We start from the raw sequence: 23,241 nt of genomic DNA, 5'->3' as shown, positions 1-23,241 counted from the left end.
TCGCATCCAATTGATGAATGCTAATCCTTCTCTATGACATTCATTAAAATAACTTAATCTCAGCACAACACTAAAAATTTAGGGGAGAGAAGTTATTTTGGGGCCAACCCTACGGTTTGTTGGCAGCATTGCATACAAAATAACATACAGAGGCTGCCTGGCAGTATTCTTCCCATTAAATGTTTGCCAGATAACTGAGATGTCATTGACAGTGTGGTAGCTGAAGGGTCTGCAAGCTTCTGAAATTCCATGCTCCCCCTGTTGTGAGATAGGAGCAGTGGCAAATGCACACAAGTTGGAGTTTCCAGCTGCTTCAATATTGGTGAGGCTGAGTTCTAGATCTATTGCTAAAGAGAGATTCAAAGCACAAAATAAGGTATAGAACAGAAAGAAATACATAGTCAGAAATGTTGAGAGATTGGAAAGTGCTACAATATCATTTAAAAACCATGCCCCCCCCAATAAAACAAAATAAAAAACAGTCCTGGATGGAAGCAATACAGATGCTGAAAATTTAGGGATAATGTCTGTCTTTATTCATTTCTGACTTGTATGGATTATACCTATTCCCATTAAAGTCAATTAAGATAAGGAACACCTTTTTACCTATGTAAACTATTCAAATTGATTTCATTGAAATTTAAGGCTTATCTACTACAGCTGCACTGCTGTAGTGCTTAGTGAAGACGCCATCTGTGTCGACGGGAAAGCTTTTCCTGTCAGCGTAGGTACTCAACATCCCCGAGAGGGAGAAGAGCTGGGAGAAGCCCTCCTGATGACATGGTGCTGTCTACACCAGGAGTTATGTCAGTATAACTCTGTCACTCACGGGTGGGATTTTCTACACCTTTGAGTGATGTAGTTCTACCAACATAAATTTGTAGTACAGACTAGGACTTGGAGTTATTAGAATTGTAACTAGACTTTGAAATTGATAGGAACCATGGACAAAAATATCAGATCAAGAAACTAAAAGAACCAGTGAAGAAAAAGACAAGTAGGAGGAGAAACAAATGTGAAGCTGGAGGAACAAAGGTGTAAGGAACCAAATGTTCCTAAACTAGTATTTTTTGGTAGATATGTATGCTCTCTTGTAATACAGGTTAGTGAGAAATAAACACTGTGAAAAGATGAGGCGGAAACACAGCAAGTTGAATTTTGGCCATATTAGTATGGTAAATGTTTCTGCCCTGTCAGTGACCGGAGTACAGCTACCATCACCTTTCTGCCAAATTTTCTCTAAGGATCATCTACATGCTACTGTAATGAGCTGCCTCTGGAGAGGAGTACTTGAACTATTCTGTGGCAGCAACGCACAAGGTTGTGGGGTTTGGGGTTTTTTTTAAAGGGGGAAGAGAAAAATAAATTCTCAGTTAAAATTACTATTTTGTTTTTGGTAGGAATGTGACTTACTAAATAGGAATTAGGCTAGGACACCAGAGCCAACCACTTCTACTCTTAAAATACCACAGAGTATTTAATGACCACAAATGGCCATGACCAGTTTCTCATTTAAAGATTGACTCTTCTGCAATACAGTGCCCAGCCAAAATGGCAGCAGTATTTCAATACTGAAGCAAATGAAAGTATCAGTTATTGAATATACAGCACCATTTTATGCAGGGTTTTTTAACTTCTCATCCAAATACTGAGCAAATCTGGCTCTACTTACCTTGCAAAAGTTTAGCTTCGCATCTAGATGTAGAAAGAAACTAAACCCCACGTTGGTGGGTAATAATTGATAGAGTTGTATACAAGTTCACTCTAATCTCCTATCTAGAGTTGCTAATAACTGTCCTTGTTTTCTTATGGGCAGAAACTTTCCACACTTGGTCTTGGTTTAAAGGTGAATCTCTCTTGGAAAATGAACAAAATATAACACCTGGGATTAGAGGTGGTCTCCTTTTTGAACACAGAAATTAAATGCAATGTCTGTTAATATAGTTTAGCAAAATTCTACTTGCCTGTTTCCCTGGGAGGGGGGTGGTTGTGGGGAAACTTTTTTGGATGGATGACTAAATTGTTTCATCATGGGGCAAAATATGTTGTGCCTGGACTAATCAACGCTTGTAATTTTGCAAGACTGTATTATTGAAACATGAAAGTTAAATATAGACACTAAAGTCTAGAAACTGAGAACCATAACACTTGGCCAAAGTGTTTGGTGTTGGTTTGTAAACCTAGTACTATGATAATGCAATACAGTACTTTTAACTTGTATAACCAGATAGGTGGCTTTGATAGACATATGTCAACTTTGGTTTTCTCTTCAGTTGAGCATTGGCTGTTTTAGTCATCAAAGGGTGACCTATGAAATATGCTAAAGGGTGACACTAAGGAGAAATCCTTGGTAAATTTACTTCAAATGGATCCAGATGATGTGATGGTAATGTATACAAGTCAACTTTTGTGTCTAAAGTTTGTCTAGTGCTTTGTTTTTAAGTGTTTGTTTAAAATTGCAAAGTTCTGGGTCTAAAGAGTGAAATTTTAAAGTACGAAATGTTAACTTTTTACCAAAAAACTAGGCTGTTTGGCACCAATATTTGCAGTAAATGAAATTCCGTGAACTTCAGTTTTAATTGTGCAGACACCAAAATGACTGATAACTGTATAGCACTCGATTACCATACATTGTATTGTAATGGCATAGTTTAAACTGGAAAGTGCTTTCCTTAACAAGGATGCTTTCCTGAACTGGAGTCTTAAACTGCAATTTGCTTCATTGCTTCAAATAGGATTTATTTGAGGGTGCAGAGTATTAAACTTGGCAAATAAAGTTTTGCAGTAGTTAAGCCTCCAGACTTCAGCGGGCTTGAAAACTTCAATGGAAATTAAATGATGAAAAAGGAAAACAAACTTCTGTGTGTCATTTGTTTTTCCATTTTCCAGCCAACTCTAAAATATACCTGAACACTCCTATCTTATGTTACTTTTCTTTCTTAAAACAATCATAAAGCAACCCAAATTTTCTTGGCCTCTTAACAGCATCAGTTCTGACCGATTTCTATGGCTGGCAAAAAAAATGCTCAATGTCAGTACGATAAACATATTGGTGGTTTTGTTTTTTTTTTAAAGAGAGATTGCTTTGCAGTGAGGTTTAATACAGGATATCTCATTTTAATTGTTTTAAAAACTACTTATTGCAATGAGGCCTTTTTTTTTTTTTTTGGAGTAAAACTGTAATTTCATTTGTTTTCAGATATTTTGTTTGTGATGTTACTAATGCAAAACTGAAGGTTCTGATATGAATTTACTGTTACTCAGTAAAAGCCCAAGAGTCCTGTAGTTTTACTTTAAATATAATTTCATTTTATATGTTTAATTCTGATCTAATAACCTAGGGTGGAGTTGAAGCTTTTGCATATTTGAGGTAGCCTTGGATAGCATTTTGTTGTCTAAACTGGCTTTGTTTGTGTTTACTTGCAGGATCGTGCAAGAACTTTTGACATGCATTCACTAGAGAACTCGCTGATTGACATAATGAGAGCTGAAAATGATTCACTGAAAGGTAAATTTAGAAGGCGACTGTTTCCTACCATAAATAATTAGGATGATATGCTTGGGCAGGATACAAAACTTGTGTGTTTTTTTAGAACAACTAAGGTATCATTTGAATATTGCATGCTGGTCAACTCATTTCGGCCTCATTTTCCTGCTCCGTCAAGAGACGAAGGTATCAATGCACGTGAACACGTGTGTGTGTCTAATGTCTTGATCAAAGACACTATGAAATGGAAGCACAAGGCATTCTTTTGTGTAATAAGTGGCTTGAATTGTGTTGAATTTTTTTAAACACGCAGCATGTAAAAATTAAATTCCTAGTTTCTGGAATCTTATTCAGATAGGTAAAACATACCTACCTACTTGACAGTGTTTTCCCTCTTCAGCAACATATGCTGTCTTCTATCTCTGCAAAAATACATCTTTAGTACTTCTTTAACCTACCCAGTGTCTAATATGAGTACTAACCTGTTTCATCACAACTTTGTCTCAAGTAGTCTTTCCCTTGATTATGCCACACACTTGTGTAATTATGTCCGTTTTCCCTTTTGAATTACAAGGTTCTCCTGATGCAGTACTTTCTCCAGAGTAAAGATTGAACAGGCTTGTGCTGTCTCTCAGGACTGAGAAATCCTTAAATATATAGGAGCAGTATATTTTGCCAGTGAAAGATTTAAAAAGAAATGAGTTTTAAGTGTTCTGAAAATTTCAACTAAAGAAACGACTGTCTTCTGAAAATGCTTTTAATGCACATAGATTTTACATTAATATATTGCTTAATAGAAGTAGCACATGCTATAAAACCCTGAAGTTTTTAGTTTATTGCAGGTCAGTGCTAAACACTAATCTTACAATTTCAGTCTCAGGGTTACAGTTGTCTGACTACTCTTATTTATCCACTTCAAGGTTTATGCTCATTATTGTTGTTGACCTGAGGCCACTAAAACAGATTTATGGTAGTCTTGAAAAATAAATTTCCCCTAACACCAAGGTTTGTGTTATTAATGAAAGTGATTTGCCTTTTAATAGTGTTTCTCCTCTAGTACAATCCCAGAGTACTTAACAGATGTATACTAAAAGTTCATGCATCCAGATCTGGGGTGAAATACAGCTGCATGATCATTTAGTGCAGGAAATAACTTTCCAACTGAAACTACAGCGGAGTTCTAAGTAGGCAAAACTCCCACTGAGTTTAAAAATAAAAACAAAACCCTTTTTCCCTGTGGGGATAAGGGTACCAGTGCCATTGGCTCTTTAATAGGGTTGCCAGTTTTGGTTGGATGTATTCCTGGAGGTTTCATTACATGACATAATCTTCAATTAAAGATTAATCTTCAATTCCTGGAGACTCCAGGACAATCCTTGAGGTTTGCTACTCTTTAATAACAGCAAGTTGTAAGGGCTTTGTTTTTTGTTTTTGTTTTTTACCCCCACATACCATCAGAGCGCAGTACCCCGTATATACCGTAGCATCATAATGGAGCCTTAGTTCAGTACTAAGTCAAGTGTCCCACTTAAATTGAGCACCTGGAATTTGCTTGGGGGCCTTTCATCCAGCTATTAGGCAGGCCCAATCCAGTTGTTAGCTGATTAAATCTGACACGCTCATGGTGATGTGGCTGCAGACCAAACAAACCTTTTAAGGGAAATTTAGTTTTCTAACCAAGTAAGGTTGCTATATTGTCATGTTCAGTAATTAAGGGCAGTTTTGTACAGTACTGTGATTGGTCTAACTGCTCTGAAAAAGTCCTTTGGTTTTCAAATGGTTCTTTACTTTAAAGTGAAAAGTATAGAGTAGAATAAATGTCAGCAAAGAATAGTGTATATTTCTGATGCATACTAATTCTTGCTAGAGCTTGATTTGTTAATCCCCAGTGCATAATCATCTATATTTGGTCTAAAGCTCTGTGTATTGTTGCATAATCAGAACACAGCAACATCAATCAGATATTGTTCTGGGAAATTTTCTGCTGTATTTTTGTGAGGTGCTTGACCTATATTGACACATATTACTCTAAACTATAATATTCTTTTTTTGATGTTTTACGGTTTATAGCCCTAAAAATATACTTGCCTTGACAATGCTTCCATTTTAAATTTCTTGCCGTTAAGTACTCCATTTTAAAGTAGTATTTCCTGGGCTATGTTTTTAAGTTACTTACATGAAACTTGTGGTACAGAAATCCCTGTTCTCTGCTATTATAGCTTAGCAGGCTTGTGCAGTGGTTTATTGGCTGTAGTATTTTAAGGAGTGTGCCTTTTAAAAAACAATTAGCTTGACTATGTTTAAAAGAATCAGCAGAAGGTAAAGAATCTTAAAATATGATGAGTTGTGGTTTTCATTTTAGTCTTGCTGTCCTATTTTAATACCTGCAGTTAAATACGTTGATCCATAAAAATAGCTACGCGGTTTGTTTTATATGGGTTACTTTTCATGGGCAGTGTTTTTAAACTAATTTAGATTGGCCTTCTGTGTGAAGTGATGGAAGTTCCATTGCTTGAGACTTTAAAAATAGACTGAACAGAGCACTAGAAAACATATTGTAGGAAACAATCTGGGATTGGCAGGGAGTTGGGCCAGGTGATCTAATAGGTCTTGTTGCTAACTTCTGACTCTTCGATAAAATTTAACAAGGACTTAAGTGTCAGTATTCTAAATAAGGTTACTTCTTCCTTTCATAGCACAATGCACTCCAGAAATAAGGAAAATATTAAAATACACCAAGTGAGCCTTTTAAAGTCTTCAGACCAATTCAGAACTGAGGGGGAAAGATGTTTAGGGATTGGGAATCATAGTGTTGGGACCATTGTTTCTTAAGGCTTTGACGGAAACCCCTGTATGTTTAAGTGATGGCCTGACTTAATATTGGGATGTACAGAATAGTGCTGGTTTTTTGGTTTTGAAGTCTACAGTAAAACTAAACTATATCTATTCTCTCTCAGACGACTACTTACTGATTGAGTCTTACATTTATTAATCTTGGGTTTCTTTAAGAATAAGCGTAACAATTGTTCTTGGATTGCTTGCAACATTGCAGGCAATGTTTTCTGGTTTTTTTTAGTTGTTTTTTGTTTTTTGGGGGGAGTGGATCCTTAAGAAACATTTTGAAAATAGCATTGATTCACTATTAGATTCAGTGTTAAAATCCTGATGAGATTTTGTAAAACATGATAAAGAATATTTTTATTTGTGGCTGTTTCATTTTTTCTACCCTTGAATCCTATCCCCATTTCCTTTCCTGAACAGCTGCCATTTCAGTATGTTATTTTTATTCACGAGAGTGAGCGTGCTGACTTCTGCATAGTCAATGACAATCTGCAGAAGCCTTTCCCGAGAGACTAATTGCATCTTCTTTATATTGTACTCGGCCCTCAGCCGAGCCTGAGATCCAGAGACTGATTTTTTGAATCTGGGTCTTCCAGATTGCAGTTTGAGCATTGGTGTAACACTAGATGGCTGACTAAATATTTCCTTCTTTCATCTAGAATGAAATGTCTTTAAATGCTGTGTAGTGGCAGACTTGCTGCTTTAGTCACTATCCTGAACCTCTGTTCTTTCCAGGCTTTGGAACTGGCGCTTATTGCCTGGAAGTGGTGCAAAGTGAAAGGGATTAAAGAAGCAGGCTGGCACACATGCTTCCAAGCACTGCAAAGCACTGTTGTAAAAGAGTCCGTCTAGAAAAAGCCAAAGGAAAATATGTGAATCAGCTCTAAAGCTGCATGAGAGATGCATGGGAAAAATTAGGCTAAAGATGGGTAGGGTGAGAAAAAGCTAGGGTTTGGATCGAGTGAAAGAAAACACTAAAACTGAAAAGGATTGGGTGCAGGCGGGGAGGTAGATGTGAAGTTGGTGTGCACATTGCCTGAAAATTGGAGAGGGGGAAGGCAACCTGATGAAAATGAAATTCAAAGACCTAATGTTTCTCAAAATGGATTACTTTGAGTTAAAGGCTACATGTAGTGATATTTCTAGAACAATCAGCTTCAAGTCCTGAAAAACTACTAGATTTTTAAAAATGGGTGACGGTCCACAATGATCCTATGGAAAAGATGTTTGTGTCAAAGAGTTGGAATAACTTGTACAGAGACTTTTATGAATGCTTGGGAAGGAAGAAATTAACTGGCGTTTTCTTGTGCAGTGTTTGGAATGTGGTTTGTTTTTGAGACATCCTATCTGGTTCCGCAAATATATGTTCAGATAATTGGTGACACAGAGTCATGTGTCAATGATTGCACAATGGTTCCTAATCCTGGTTGAGGCCTATAGATGCCATGGTAATATAAATAACTAATAATAATGGCCAGATAAGCGAGTGACCATGCATAATCAGTAAAAAAACAAAAACAAAAAAAACAACAAACAAACAAAAAAAAAACCCCTGAGGTTTGATTTTTGTTAGCATCCTAAAGGGGTCTTACAAAAACAGAAGTATACATATTTTTATGCTGAGCAGAGATGTTAAACTTAATAGCCAAAAACACCACCTCCTTTCCTCCCTTGTTTTACTTTGGGAGTGCTACACAGTACCCTACTAGGATCCTGAGTGTATTCAGACCCATGTGTTAAGACCTGCACTCAATATAGCTTTATAATTAGTGAAGCCTTTTGTATTATATATTAGTTTGGGTGAAAGAGCGACACAACACCTGTCAATTTTTTTATTAAAAAGTTGAAGTGATGATCCAATCTGTGCACCCCCTTCTCTGAGCAATTTATAGAAAAAAAAAAAAGATCATTACTCATTTGAAACTTAAATACATAAAACTTAATATGAAATGCTGAAAAACTAACTGCCTCTTCCCCTCATTGTGTTGTACGCTGGCCCAGTTTGTCCTAACCATAATTAGGAAGTACTTGTGAGTTATGCATTAAATGACTGCAGCCTGTAGTCACTGGTGGTCATCCTGCAAGTTCACTTTGTCACAGTAAAAATGAAGAACCCATGGGATTTCTGAGTTAATTGATAATATAAATTAGATTACAAGTGAATTATTCACTTTTTTAAAATGGAAGTGAACATAATACCTGTAAGTTAGGGTCTAATAGACAAGTTAAGAAACAGGCTAGACCTGACACTACATTGGTTTCTCCTCACCATGACTCTGCCAATCCTGACCTGGGAACAAAGGATTCCAGTCCTATAATTGTCCATTGCAAATGGGTTAGGATTCTACTCCCAGACTCTTCATTTGTGACAGTCAAGGATTTGTATTCTTGCCAAATGTTGCTAATGTACTAACTCATCATTTGACCTAGTCCTTGAATTATTTACAAGCCTTTATTTTAAATCCCTTTAGCTATTTCTAGTTTACAACATGTTTATTTCTACAACGTGTGTGGGTGTGTATATATTCTATGTATGTATGTATGTATATATAAAATGCAGTGTTTCCTATACCTGTATGTTGGTTCTCCCCAATCTCTCCTGTATATCTTGTGGGCTCTTTCCCAGAGCCTTCAATTTTAAAATAGCTAAATTATAATCTCTTAAGAATCTTTTTGTTCGGTTTTTAACAAAATGAAATAAACAGAGACGCTAATTGAAATCAAGGCCATGCTGGAGGTTTGGTTTTAAACTAATAAAGGAAAAGTAATAACCAATCATCAGGTTTTGGCTTTCATGATTCTTATTCCTATTATCAGGCCAATTTTTGACCACTGTTCCATTTAAAAAACAAACCCTGAATCACCTTAGATTGTGATAATTTCATTTTTTTAAATATGGAAGAACTCAAAATTCATAGCAAGCAGGAAGAACAGAGCAGACAGGTGAAAGAAATAATGTTGGTACTGTGGTAAAAGACTAAAATGGACAGCGCAAGGACTTTTGCTTCTTGACACTGGTTTAATATATTGATTGTTCCTGGTCCTCCTTTGAGCCTGGCAGTCGCATGGGTATGACCCATATATAAACTGCCCTAAGACTTAGAAATCAAGAGGGAATTTGTTTTGAGCTCCTAAACAGATCTGAGATGAACTTCTTAGGGCATTTTTTGCAGGGTGGGGAAAAAGGAGTAGGATAAGCAAACCGAGCTCCAAATTTTGCAATTTGGCCTAATTTCAAATGATTGTAGATTAAAAAATAGAAAGACTGATGATGGCAAGTGAACTTTTGTCTTGATGTAGCTAGTTGTCACAGAATTTAGTCTCAATCTGAACTCAGGGTAGATATGAATTGAAGAGATACTTAGCATGGTGTACCATATGTCGGGGAAAAAATAGAAATGGCATTGATATTAATAGTTTTAGCAAGAAAAAATTGGGTATGAATCAGATCAGTTCTGGAAAAATATGCATGAGGCGGGTGACGCTCACTGGTTTATGCTTAAAAACCAAAATAACCGAAAAACAAAAACAAAAAACCCACTCACACTTTGAGCCTAAAGTGTGTAAAGTCATTGCCCTAAAATTTCTATGAAGAAATAAACTGAAAGATTACTTGGGCTTGCCCGCTTGTCTTTCTGGAACCTGCTCACTCTCCTGAGCTGGCTGGATGATACCAAGTACTGTAAACTGCAGGTGAGAGCACATATTTTAATTCCAGAAAGAATTGGAATAGCTTGTATAAGTGTTACAGTACCCTGAATACAGTTTAAGTTTTTTGAAAGCAAAGGGTTTTGTATGTGTGATGGTGGGGATGGGAGGGGACAAAGATTTGGTGGGGAGTGTAGGAAGGAAGAAAATGATCTCGACTCCCCCAGCAGTTACTGCTGTTATGGTATGTCCCAAATACTTGTTTCTTTCTGTGCCTGTTCTGTTGTGTTTGTGTTGCTGCTATTTTCTTAAGTGCCTGTAATACAAGGATCAGTCCTAATTTGCGTATGAAGATTGTAGAGCACAAGGTAACTTCTCTCTTGGGGGGGGCAGGAAGAGGGTGTACTTGTGGGGTTGTGGTATCCCATGCAGTCATTGCGATGCTTAATAATGAAACTGCAAATGTAACATTAGCCAGCTCTCTCTGGCTTGCTTTAAAGCTGCTGCCAACTCAGAAGATTCCTGTTGGAACATGGGTGGGGGCACACACGTTGGTTTGTATGTGTAGTGAATAGCTCACTGTAACACTATTTAAATCACATCCCTTTTTAAAGGTGATAATTTGTTTTGTACTTCTTGGTGGCATGCTGGATTGTGGATTGCTATCATGTTGGTTTATGTAATGTGAACTTTAAGTAAAAATGGAGGAGCTTTTAAAAATGGCTGGAGTCCTGAAATCACGTGCAAGCCCCATGTTTGTTTATTTATTTATTTATTTTTTTGCGTAATGTAAGTCTCACTCATAACACACATGCAAAACTGGCATCTCTCACTAAACTATAAAACATTCAGGAGATTAGAAAGAGGAGGTGGGTGAGGTAACATATATCTTATTGGATCAACTTCTGTTGGTGAAAGAGACAGGTTTTCAAGTTTACCTAAAGCTCTTTTTCAGGTCAGGAGAATAGTTTAAAGGGTCATCTTCCCCATATTCTAATTCAGGACTGGAAACAAAAAATTGCTTAAAACTGATCTCTAATTTATATAGTGATTGCCTTTGTTTAGTGCCAGCACAGAATGAGACATTTCTCTCCAAAGAAAACAGGGCCAAATTCTGCTCTCATTTATAATAATATAAGTGTGGAGTCAGTGGAGTTAATTTACACCAATGTAGACTCAGAGTTAACTCAGAAATTGTCAGTTAGTCTAAAAAATAGTCTGTGTGGACGAGAACACAAGATGCTCTGGGAGAGCACCTTAGGGTCCGACTTGGGTCAAGACTTTCAGAAGTGACAGTGATTTTGAATGCTTAGCTTGAGATAACATCTAGGGACCGAATTTCAGAAAATGGTGAGCCTCACCCTCTGAAGATCAGGCTCCTTCATGGAATCTCAGATTAGGCACCAGATATTGAGTTAGGTATTTAAAAGGCTAGCCATCACAGTGGTATCTGAGCCTCCTTTCCACAGTGTCACTGCGTGATCCCATGGCCACTGTAAAAAACCGCAGGAATCTGACATTTAAGATGTTACCTTTGAGTAAAATTGTTTTGTATTTCGCAGACATAATGAATCAGAATCATAACACAATTCAAATTATCTAACTGAAAATGTAGGAGTTAAATTTTGGTTAATGTTTAAAAACACTATAGTAATTGTAAGAGGTAAATTGCCTTTTATGCTAAGTTGATTCCTGAGTGTTCTTTGATGCTTAAAATACAGTTTCTGAGGCACAGTAGATCGCTTAGGATGAAGTATTTATCTGATCATGTAATTAAAGACTGCATCATAATGCATTTGTGCAAGGGGAGGGCAAATTACAGTTGCACGGGCAACTATAAATGTGCGCTTCCTTACTTTTGAATTCTTAACTTTGCAATCTAAATAATGTTTTTTTAATAATTTCCTAGGATTTTAAAAAGGAAGCAGGTATCAGTAATTTGGAAACAGAAGTGATATGTTTTGAGAACCCATGCCTGTGATGTTTGTCAGTGGATAACTGACTAAAATCAGTGCTTGTTGAGATGCTTATATTTCCTACAAGTTCTCTTCTCTGCTGAAGTGAAAGAATAACAGATTTATGCATTACTACAGGTACAATTATTAGGTCACTTTTTGTTGTGTTTTGACTCATGATTTGAGAACTCTGATATCTGCTTTAGAAATTTAACCATTTTAGTGATATTGGGGTCTGTTTAATTATACAAATGCTTACAAACCAATACCATTCATTTAATTTAAAAAGAAAATCATGTATACCTTGATGAACCTGGCCAGTATTCCACTTCTTAAAAGCTAACAGCGTGTATACAATTAAAAAGATGGCAGCAGATTTTGCCATTGGTTTATGGCTACACTTTTTATCTCTAAAAATAGTGTAAACTAATTCTGATAGCACTCTTAGATCATATAAATATAACTTCAGTATTGGGTGATCTGTGTTTATATGCAAGGAGTTAATATTCAGCAGACTGAAATTTTACATATGGTTCATTTATTTATGATCGCTTGTCATTTTAAGATTCCAGAAAATTTAAATCTAGAATTTGAGCATGTGTAGTGCCAAACTTAAGTTTTTAGCCATTGAGGACATTAGCTATAAAGCTACGATAATAATTCTTAATTAGGTGAATATGAACATGCAGTTTAAATTTTAAATGACGTATTAAGAAATAGGTCTCTTCCTAGCGTGGTTTGATTCTTTGTTTGTGGAATACAAGTTGATTAGCCGTGTTTTATTAAATCTGTGTGATATGCTGTGTTTTATTAAATCTACCACCGACGGCTTGATCTCCAGATGTGTGGAGTACCTACTTCTCCAGTTGAAGTCAGCGAGAGTTGCAGATGTTCAGCACCTTTGTAAAGTAGGCCATAGAAATATGGAGACACATTCGCTTTGGCTTATACCCTTGAAATTCCACTGACAATAATGAGGCCATGTAGGTATTTGTAAGAGTGATTTGGTCCTTGAAACGTGGAATTTTCATGATCAAATAAGTTAAGATATTTAAGTTGGGTATAAAATCTTTTCCCAGTAACATCTAAGAGTAGTAATGTTTCATGGAAGTTTCCAAGCTGTGATAAGTGTTACAGGACAAAGGTTTGGACAGAGGTTAAAACCGCAGTTTATGGAAAGAGAGACTCAACAGGGTATCATGCTTGTCCTCAGTAGAATTAAATTGTTCGGAAAATTTTGGTGGTATCCAAGCCTCCCTTCCATCCAGGCAACGATTCAAAACCTTGACAGGACAAGTGGAGAGTCTTTTTAAAAAATATATATATATATATATATATAATTCCAGTTTTGTGATGCAATTTATATGTGATGAGGAATATGTGTGGTACAGCCAGTTTCTACATGAATTACTGCTTGTAAAATAACAGCCCTCTTGTCGTTGCTCGTTATTGTGAAAATGAGAAATGGGGAAGCTTTGGCTGCAAACAGCTGGGGTATGTTTGCTGCTGCTTTTGCTGGGACTACCATTTACGTGTTGCTTTGGGGGTGAAATAAGAGGAAGCTGTAAAAAACACAAAAACCTCATGTAAAATTACAAACTGCCCTGTGAGCATTCCTTCCACAGATAAATGTAAGTGTATTTGAACCTATTAGTATTAACCATAAAAAATCCATGCTAGTTTAAATCCTGCAGCATGCTAGTACAGGCCAACATAAATTCAGCTCTTGCTGTGAATCATGTGCATGAATTGCACTTCCAGCTATTCATTAAATCATAGGAAGGGTACTGCCTGCCCATATATTTAAATTGCTTAGCTGTTAGTATGATGATAGACCAGGATCCGCTTGAGGAGAAATGCTTATATAAAGACTCAAGGAATAGTGAATGTGATCTAGGAGTATGAATGGGAGGTTTGGGAAGACGCTTTACAGCTTTTCCAAATGCCTTTTCTTTTCTCATCCACAAACAGTTTAGCAAGATAAATTACAGATTAGAATAATCCCTTGGAAAAAAGTATTCCACCATGAGGGCCTGTAGTGTGCGAAGTCCTACTTACTCCTTCCCTTTGGCCATAAAGTCCATCAGTTTCATATAAAAAATAAAAGGAGTACTTGTGGCACCTTAGAAATTAACAAATTTATTTGAGCATAAGCTTTTTGAGCTACAGCTCACTTCATCGGATGCATTCGGTGGAAAATGGAGTGGAAATGTATACTCTGAAACCAGTTTCATATAGCACCACTTTTTCCATTTGACTGTAGATCAGGGGTGGGCAAACTACATCCCGCGAGCCAGAGCCGGCCCGCCAGCCGATTTAATCCAGCCCTCAAGCTCCCGCTGGGGAGCGGGGTCTAGGGCTTGCCCTGCTCCAGCCGGGGAGCAGGGTCAAGGTTCTGCTCTGCGCACTGTGGCTCCTGGAAGCAGCGGCATGTCCCCCTTCCGGCAACTACATTTAGGGGCAGCCAGGGGGCTCTGCCTTGTCCTCTGGGAACTGCAGCCAATGGGAACTGCAGGGGCGCACCTGCAGACAGGGCAGCGCGCAGAGCCGCCTGGCCACGCCAGAGCCGGAGGTGGGACATGCCGTTGCTTCCGGGAGTTGCTTGAGGTAAGCACTGCTCAGAGCCTACACCCCTAATTGTCTCCCGTGCCCCAACCCTCTGCCCCAGCCCTGAGCCCCCTCCTGCCTTCTGAACCCCTCCGTCCTAGCCCTGAGCATCCTCCTGGACCCCAAACCCACACCTCCTGCCAAAGCCCTCAACCCCCCACCCCAGCGCCCCCTCCTGCACCCTGAACTCCTCTTTTCTGGCCCTACTCCAGAGCCCTCACCCCCTCCTGAATCCCAACCCCAATTTTGTGAGCATTCATGGCCTACCATACAATTTCAGTACCCAGATGTGGCCCTCGGGCCAAAAAGTTTGCCCACCCTTGCTGTAGATCATATTCTCAATTATGAAACCATTTTTTAATAAGTGCATATATCCATTCTAAAAAGTGTGATCTTTTTCTCCTGTCCCTCCTGTCATAAACCCAACCCCTTGAATCTCTGTATTTAAAAAAAAAAAAAAAGTGGATATAGCAATAACACTTCACCTTCACATCATCTAACCCGTTCAAATTCGAGATTTTGTAGGATTCCGCCAATATATGTGTGTGTTGATTTTTATCACTTGGAACCACCAAGGAAGTGTAAAGATAACATCTACTTGAAATTATGTTCCCTGTCAGTCAATTGAAATAACTGGTATAATGTCACAAATTATGAAATGATAGTGGTATACTTCGGATAATGTGATATATGTTTAGGATTTATAGCAGATTTAAAAACTGGAGATGAAACTTCAGAAGAGTACTGAAGTGCACACCTTAGTTTTGACACCAAAGGACAATGTAAACTGCATTATAGCCTAGTTCCATGGTAGTGAATGTGACCAAGATTTGGCTCATAATCTCTGGTAGTTCTGTGGTGGCTGCAGTGCATGCAGATCATCTTTTGGGGGTTCAGTCCATAAAATCACATTTTAATATTAAGAAGCAGGATACCATAATGCTAGTAATGTGGTGTTGTGGGGGGTGAATAAATGGTAGATTCATTTATATAAATGGAGAAGACATTAATTCCTCTCTGCTTAGATCCCGATGATATACTGAAATATAACATTACAAAATCTGTTCAGTATTGAGAAACTTTGAGTAGGTAGATTAAAGCCCTAAGAAATGAGAGCCACTTATTTCAACTTCAGTTTTCCAGAGCATTCCCAATTAATGTTAAATATTTTAAACTATAAGGTTTTCCCCAAAATTTATGTCCAAAAATCTTCATTAGAACATATTATTAAAATGTCATTGTTCTGGTCTGTGCCAAACAAACAGTAAGGATCTCTTTCCCTTACTCCACAGAGCCAATCTAATTCAGACAAACAATTCAGCATATATTTGAAAACAATGTGAGATAGTGCTGATATCTTCAGAAGGATCAACCTTGACAGGCTTTGTGGAAGAAGTTTATATTTAGCAGGGATTTGGAAGACAGAGGTTGCTTAATGTTGAATTATAAAATAGACTATAGCGTGATGATAACTTTGAATTTAAAATCATCCAAATAAGGCCCTCACCCTTGTACTATAAAAAAAAATACCAGAAACTTTATTACAATATGATCTTGTCTGCTTAACACATTGGTTTATAATACCTGTACAAGTTTGATCTCCAGCATGCTTGCCCCAAAAAAGATCCAAAAAGGGATCTGATTAAAGCTTGTGGCACAGTCTTTCTTACATTTGGAGGTATTCAGAATCTCATGTCCATTTATTCCATTCAAACCACCAACATATGATCTGGCATTTCCTCTTCAATGTATTTGAATGGGTAGTAAAAACGAGGCATCCTTGTGGCACCTTAGAGACTAACAAATTTATTTGGGCATAAGCTTTCATGGGCTATAATCCACTTCATCAGAAGCGTGGAGTGGAAAATACAGTAAACAGGTATAAATATACAGTACATGAGAAGAGGGGAGTTGCCTTATTAAGTGGGTGGGGGTCAGTGCTAATGAGGCCAATTCAATTAGGGTGGATGTAGCCCATTCCCAACAGTTGACAAGAGCAAGAGGCAGTCCATGTGTTACTGTGTAGACTCATCTAATTAGTTGCTTTCAATTTACCATAGGAAAAATATCCAGAAATATCTTAATCCCAAGACCTACTCAATCAAGGTGTTGCCTGTCTCCACAGTGATTATAATATTGTATTGTGCTCTTCCGTAAAAAAACAAGAGAAATATTTCAAAACACCTTTTTTCTCATAGGATTCTGCAGGATCAACAGCAGTGTATATCTGAAGGCACTCTGCTGTTTATTCTGGAGCCAAACAAGCCCTACTTTTGTATTTATGGTACCTTTTTGGAGTTGCATATAGTGCTTCATATTATCCCGACTTTCCTGTAGGTATACATAGGTTTTCTCGTATTCTTAGAATTTGATGCCAATGTTTATTTTACAGAATAATAAGCACATCTTTCGCCAATGTCATAAGTTTGAAGACTTGTATGAGAAATCCATGTCATGTAAAGTCTCCTACATGTTCCCTTTCAGTATGTCACGTGCCTGGCATCACTATTCAAACTAAGTCCTCCAGCCTTCTAATTTAAGAACCTAGGAATGCATGAAAATGACATTTTCATTTTGCCTTATGACAACTTATGAGATTTTCTAGACTAAATCTGATTAAACATTTCATCTAAACAAGCATTCTGTTGTAATACCCATTTTATCAAATAGGTGCACAAATTTATGTGAAAGTGCAACTTTCATGATAATCCCAGTTTGAGCATGCCTGTGTATGTGTACACATGAATATCTGACCTGGAATATGAATGGCCTCTACAAATATCCAGAATAACTTCAAATATAGTTATAATGGAATATACAAATACTCAGAATAACTTAGAATCATAGAATATCAGGGTTGGAAGGGACCCCAGAAGGTCATCTAGTCCAACCCCCTGCTCAAAGCAGGACCAAGTCCCAGTTAAATCATCCCAGCTAGGGCTTTGTCAAGCCTGACCTTAAAAACCTCTAAGGAAGGAGATTCTACCACCTCCCTAGGTAACGCATTCCAGTGTTTCACCACCCTCTTAGTGAAAAAGTTTTTCCTAATATCCAATCTAAACCTCCCCCATTGCAACTTGAGACCATTACTCCTCGTTCTGTCATCTGCTACCATTGAGAACAGTCTAGAGCCATCCTCTTTGAAACCCCCTTTCAGGTAGTTGAAAGCAGCTATCAAATCCCCCCTCATTCTTCTCTTCTGCAGACTAAACAATCCCAGCTCCCTCAGCCTCTCCTCATAAGTCATGTGCTCTAGACCCCTAATCATTTTCGTTGCCCTTCGTTGTACTCTTTCCAATTTATCCACATCCTTCCTGTAGTGTGGGGCCCAAAACTGGACACAGTACTCCAGATGAGGCCTCACCAGTGTCGAATAGAGGGGAACGATCACGTCCCTCGATCTGCTCGCTATGCCCCTACTTATACAACCCAAAATGCCATTGGCCTTCTTGGCAACAAGGGCACACTGCTGACTCATATCCAGCTTCTCGTCCACTGTCACCCCTAGGTCCTTTTCCGCAGAACTGCTGCCGAGCCATTCGGTCCCTAGTCTGTAGCGGTGCATTGGATTCTTCCATCCTAAGTGCAGGACCCTGCATTTATCCTTATTGAACCTCATTAGATTTCTTTTGGCCCAATCCTCCAATTTGTCAAATTTGTCAATTTGTCAACTTCATTGGTCACACCGCATGATCCTGTCATTACAAAAATGAAGCAATATTTTATAAATGTGGCATGTCAAGAAGAACATTAATACTAGGTTGGCCACAGTATTTTGCAGCTTGCTTTTAGTCTTGAGCGGAGGTGGGCTGGTGTAGCAGCATACCCATTTCAATGTCTTTGCTTGCATAAGCAGAATCCCCTTCTCTAACCATTTCAGAAAGATTGGAGTCATTATCCCAGTCTTTTTCCTCAGAAGTCCTGGTAGTAACTTAGCTCAAGTTAAAATACTTAATCTTGCAACATTAATATTTTTAAATAAGTACAATCTTATCTGACTCATGCTTGCTGTTTCAGTTTTAATGGAATCTTCAGGGCTACCTGTTAACATAAAATATATTGTTTTCAGTGATGCTGCAGTACATAGAATATGCAATTAAAGAGCGAAAACAAGGATTCATAGTCTATCAGGATGTATTAATCACATCTTGAGGCATTAAAAAGCTATTTTCTGTACAGATAGCAAAATATCACTGAGAGGGATACATACTTGTCTTTCACACCAACTTGTCTTTCACACCAACTTCTGTGTTAATTATTAATTTTTGATTGTGTAATTAAAAGGGATCTTCTGGTTTTAAGCTCTATGTGGTTGTCTCTGTTTTAAAAAGCATATGTATACAGACCAAGACAGGAACTTTCAGCTGACATACACAATGCTGTATAAAAGAGAAGTGGTTGCCTCTTATTTGATGAGTAGTTTGAATTAAATTCTCTAATCAGTGGAAATCTTACTTCCACTGACTAGTACCTTATTTCACAAGTTGCCCCTTAACTTCTGTGGAACTCCTCATGGTATAAGGTACTATTTAACATGAGTAGGAATATCACAATCTGGCTCTTTAAAGACAATACAACTACTTATGGAGTAAGATGCTATGCAACATGAATGAGTGATGGAATCTGGCTCAGATTGTTATCTTACTACTTCCTCAGAAAACAGATAAGTTAAATAGAAATAAGAGTCTAGTTATTTTAGAACAGTTCAACTTCTCTGGGTAATCAGTCAGGGCCCAAGTCCAACAACAAGAAGATCCTTGTTCAAATGGAAAGAGAACTGTCCAGCCAATGCCCTGAATCTTCATATTTTTGAAGGAAAAAAAATACTATTCAGAGAAGTAACTGTGAAAGCTAGTTGAAATAAATGTACAATATATTTTTTCTAGAGGCAGCCTTCGTATCCCTTGCTTTGATTCTCAGTTCTAAAGCTTGTTCACGTCTCTAATATTTTTTTAAATGACTGCTGATTTCAGGGTGGGTCCTTGTTCTCTTTGAGTGATCTTCTGTTACCAGGCTTTCACCTGGAAGTGGTGCAACCTGAAATGTCTTGTATAATAAAGGACAGATTCAAACATTTCAGTGTAGCATCAAGTTCTTATTTTTCAAGAAATTAGTAGCAAAATATCACCGCATTAGAGAGAACTTGCAAACCATGTGTCGTTTGGGCAGCCCAGCTTGGTCACTCTTAAATATTGAATTTTAGGGCCTGTACTAACAGTATAGTACTAAACATTCAGTTTAGTATAGTGCTCAGTATAGTATAGTACTAAGCATTTGTAGGTTGACTGTGAAATACAAACTTTCCAGCTCCTGAGATTTCAGCAGTGGTTCTAGGTAGTATAGGAAGGTAATAAGCAGGTTTTTTGGGTGCTTGTTTTTGGGGTCTTGTGGCAAGGAAGTGGTGGTACTTTTCCATACTCTTACCTACAAATAAACTCCCATGTGAGTTGCCAAAATTAGTCACCACTCATTGTAGATTGTACAGATGTTCAAATTATGTGTGCTCTCTTAGCTCCACTGGAGTCTTTGAGCTTTGTTCCTCCTTGGTGGGGCTTCAGTGGAGAGAATGATTAAAGTATTGGAAACATGCCTTATAGTGATAGACTCAAGGAGCTCAGCCTGTTTAACTGAACAAAAAGAGAGTTAAAGGATAATCTGATCAGTTTATAAATACCTACTTGGGGAAAATATTTGATTGTGGTGTTCAATCTAATAGACAAAGCTATAGCAAGATCCAGAGTCTGGAAGTTGAAGAAGGGCATAAATCTATAACAATGAGGGTAATTTAACCATTGGAATAATTTACCAAGGCTTGTGGTGGATTCTCTATCACCAACATTTTAAAAACAAGACTGGATGTTTGTGTAAAAGATATACTCTAGTTCAAACAAAAATTATTTTGGGGCAGTTCTATGGTTTGTGTCAAGCAGGAGGTCAGACGAGATCAGTGGTTCCTACAGGCCATAGAATTTTTGAGTATGCCCGTGGATTCTATCGGTTCCTTGGACTAGGCTCTTTGATTTAAGGAGAAGGAATGGTATTCTATCCCAGATGTTACCCACTGGTGGCACCAAAATGACATGTCACTCAGTAAACTCCAGATCTGTGATCCTCTCTCTCTCATTTCTTACGTGAGGAATAAAACTATCAGCTGTCCAGTGATAGTAATTTAATTCTTTAGTCAGATGGATGGGGCTGAGCTGTTGTTCCAGGCTCCTTGCAGATTCACACAGGCATATCTGTATCCGATTACCTAAAAACTATAAACAGAGAACTTCTTCATAATAACAGCTTAGAGACTCATTTTTTAAAATGAAAACTAAGATTCATGAGAACAAGGCTTCAGAGAGGTGCCTCTATGCCGCCGATACCAGCTGTTTCTGAACCTTGGTTATTTAGTCTTTGCATGATGCACTTCATATTTGTGTCTTTTGTTTTTAATTAAATATTTGCTCATTATAAAAATAAATCATGGGGGACCATTTGCAAAATCCTTATATTTTGGTGGATTGATTTCAATGATGATTGATTTAAATCACTAGTCAGGAAGACTGGATTTAATTATGGATTTCTACATAAAAGGGCATTGTTGGTTTGTTATAACCTTAATACATATTCTTCACAACTCAGAGATAGATGTAGGTTTAATTTTTAGAAGATATGCACTATACATTTTTAAAGTGGATTTATTTTGAAGAGTTTTCAGATTAGTTTTATAGCTCTGTCAGAAAATGAATGATTGTTTGGTTATTTCATTTACCAAAGGTAATTGAAGCAGATAGTTCACCTCCCAATGACTTCATAAATAGCTCCAATTCAACAGGTTAATTATTAACATTTAGAGGATTTTCTTACCATGGAGAAGTATTAGGAGAAGAACATCACCAGACAGGCATTTAAATTGTTTTATTTAACTAAAACAATGTTATGTATTCTGGATTTTTTTCTTCAACAGCAAACGTATAATATTTTAACAAAACAACCATATGAATTTTTCAATTTAAAGATTCAAGTATTTTAAAATCAGGTTTGTTTTTGTTAAAATTGTTTTTAACTAAAATAGTTAAATGAAATGACTGTCAGCCAGGTCAACATGAGAAACTTAAAGCATTGGCTTCTGTAGCTAACATGGTCGTCTTCACTTTCATTTTCCTGTTTGTTCATAATCTGGACATAAGTTTTTTGTAATCTGCTGGTTCTTATCACAAAGTTACCTATGGTGGTTTCTGGATGATGGAGATTTTTTTTTCTTTTTGCTACAGGTGATAGATATACTGTGGCTATGTGACCAACATGATGTGACTGAAACACTGTCATTGGCAGATAACTCTGAAACTATAGAAAATGATGGTTGTCTTGAAGGTAGATAGTCTTCAGAATCCTGTACGTTGAGGATGGATTCTCCTAAACAAAATAAGTCAATGCCATTATTTAATTATTATTACCATACTGCTCATTTAGTATTACTTATTACATTCATTGACACTCAGTACTACTTTAAAGGTGAAATTGTAAAAGGAAGATCTGCCTATTTTAGCTATTTATTTTTTATCACAACGGCATCTAAAATTATAGTACCATAGAGTAACAACTATATTTTTTGCTCAAATATATGTGATGGGGCAAGGCCAGATGGCTATAGAAAAGTAGTCTTATTGGGATCCGGGAAGTGGGCGGAAGAAGCCCGTCCACTGCTAAAGGATCCCCCCCAGCCTAAAAGGGGGATCCACAGGACCTAGATAACCAAAAAATTCCGGGGGACAACTAATAAAATAACAGGGACAGGAGTGTGGTCAAAGGGCCAAACGAAGGGAACCGGATGGGACACCAAGCAGAGAACCCCGGACAGCGCCCACTGCTCCTCAAGGGCGTCAAGGGAGTCAGAGGACGCCGCCCAGAGGAACTCTGCCCGGATACGTGAACGGACCGAGGATCGGAAATAGGCCCCACAGTCACAGGAGACTCCATCGGCCAACCTCCTCACTCTGGTTTTATAGATGGCCATTTTTGCTAGGGCCAGGAGGAGATTGACCAGGAGATCCTGTGACTTTGTGGGGCCACGGATAGGGAGTGCATAAATGAGAAGGTGAGGGGAGAAGTGCAACCAAAAACGTAATAAAATATTGGTGAGGAGCTGGAATAGGGGCTGCAGCCTGGCACACACCCTGGCACATGTATACCTGGAATCCCTCACGCCGCAAAAGGGGCAGGTGTCCGGGATTGAAGTGAACCGCGCCAAGTACACGCCCGTGCTCACGGCTCCGTGAAGGAGCCGCCAACTGACATCCCCTGCGGGCCTTGGGACTAAGGTGGAATATAGGCTGGCCCACCGGGGCTCCTCACCCTCCAAAGGTGGCAGGAGGTCCCGCCATTTTGTATCGGGGAGGGACACGAGGGTGCGGGCGTGAAGGGTGTGGAGCACGAGCGTGTAGAGATGTTTTCTTGGCGCGGTTTGAAAGCATCTCGTGCAGCCGGCTTCTAGTGAAGGGGTCGGTTGGGTCCACGGGGCAGGGGTCCAATTAAAAGGTCCGGCAGGCATGGGGTAACGGGTGGGCGGGGCGTGCCCTTGTGCAGGACCTGGTCGAGATGAACCCGAGCAGCGGGCGGCAAAGCAGCCTTCACCTCCTGAAGTATGCGCCGGGGAGTACAAGGTCCGGAAAGCCCCATGCGCTGAGCGAGCGTCAGGGCATCCAGCCAGTCTCC

The 23,241-nt window shown here is 38.3% G+C and overlaps 1 protein-coding gene and 1 long non-coding RNA gene across 2 annotated transcripts in view; both read left to right on the top strand.

Moving 5' to 3' along the window:
* The window catches only part of CPEB4 (cytoplasmic polyadenylation element binding protein 4), a 65,715-nt gene that overhangs the window by 11,659 nt on the left and 30,815 nt on the right, over positions 1-23,241 (top strand). Inside the window, 1 exon segment of the mRNA XM_038412791.2 lies at positions 3,427-3,508. Within this exon segment, the coding sequence (XP_038268719.1) occupies positions 3,427-3,508 (82 nt within the window).
* LOC119859685 lies at positions 10,212-16,754 on the top strand. The gene is made up of 3 exons (XR_005294307.2): positions 10,212-10,344; positions 11,886-12,069; positions 16,737-16,754. It is a non-coding gene; the product is annotated as an uncharacterized LOC119859685 (long non-coding RNA).

The sequence above is a fragment of the Dermochelys coriacea genome, chromosome 8 (assembly GCF_009764565.3).
Source record: "Dermochelys coriacea isolate rDerCor1 chromosome 8, rDerCor1.pri.v4, whole genome shotgun sequence".
Classification (NCBI taxonomy): domain Eukaryota; kingdom Metazoa; phylum Chordata; order Testudines; family Dermochelyidae; genus Dermochelys; species Dermochelys coriacea.
Note: the sequence above shows the minus strand (reverse complement) of the source record. Positions and strands in the feature narration are given on the sequence as shown.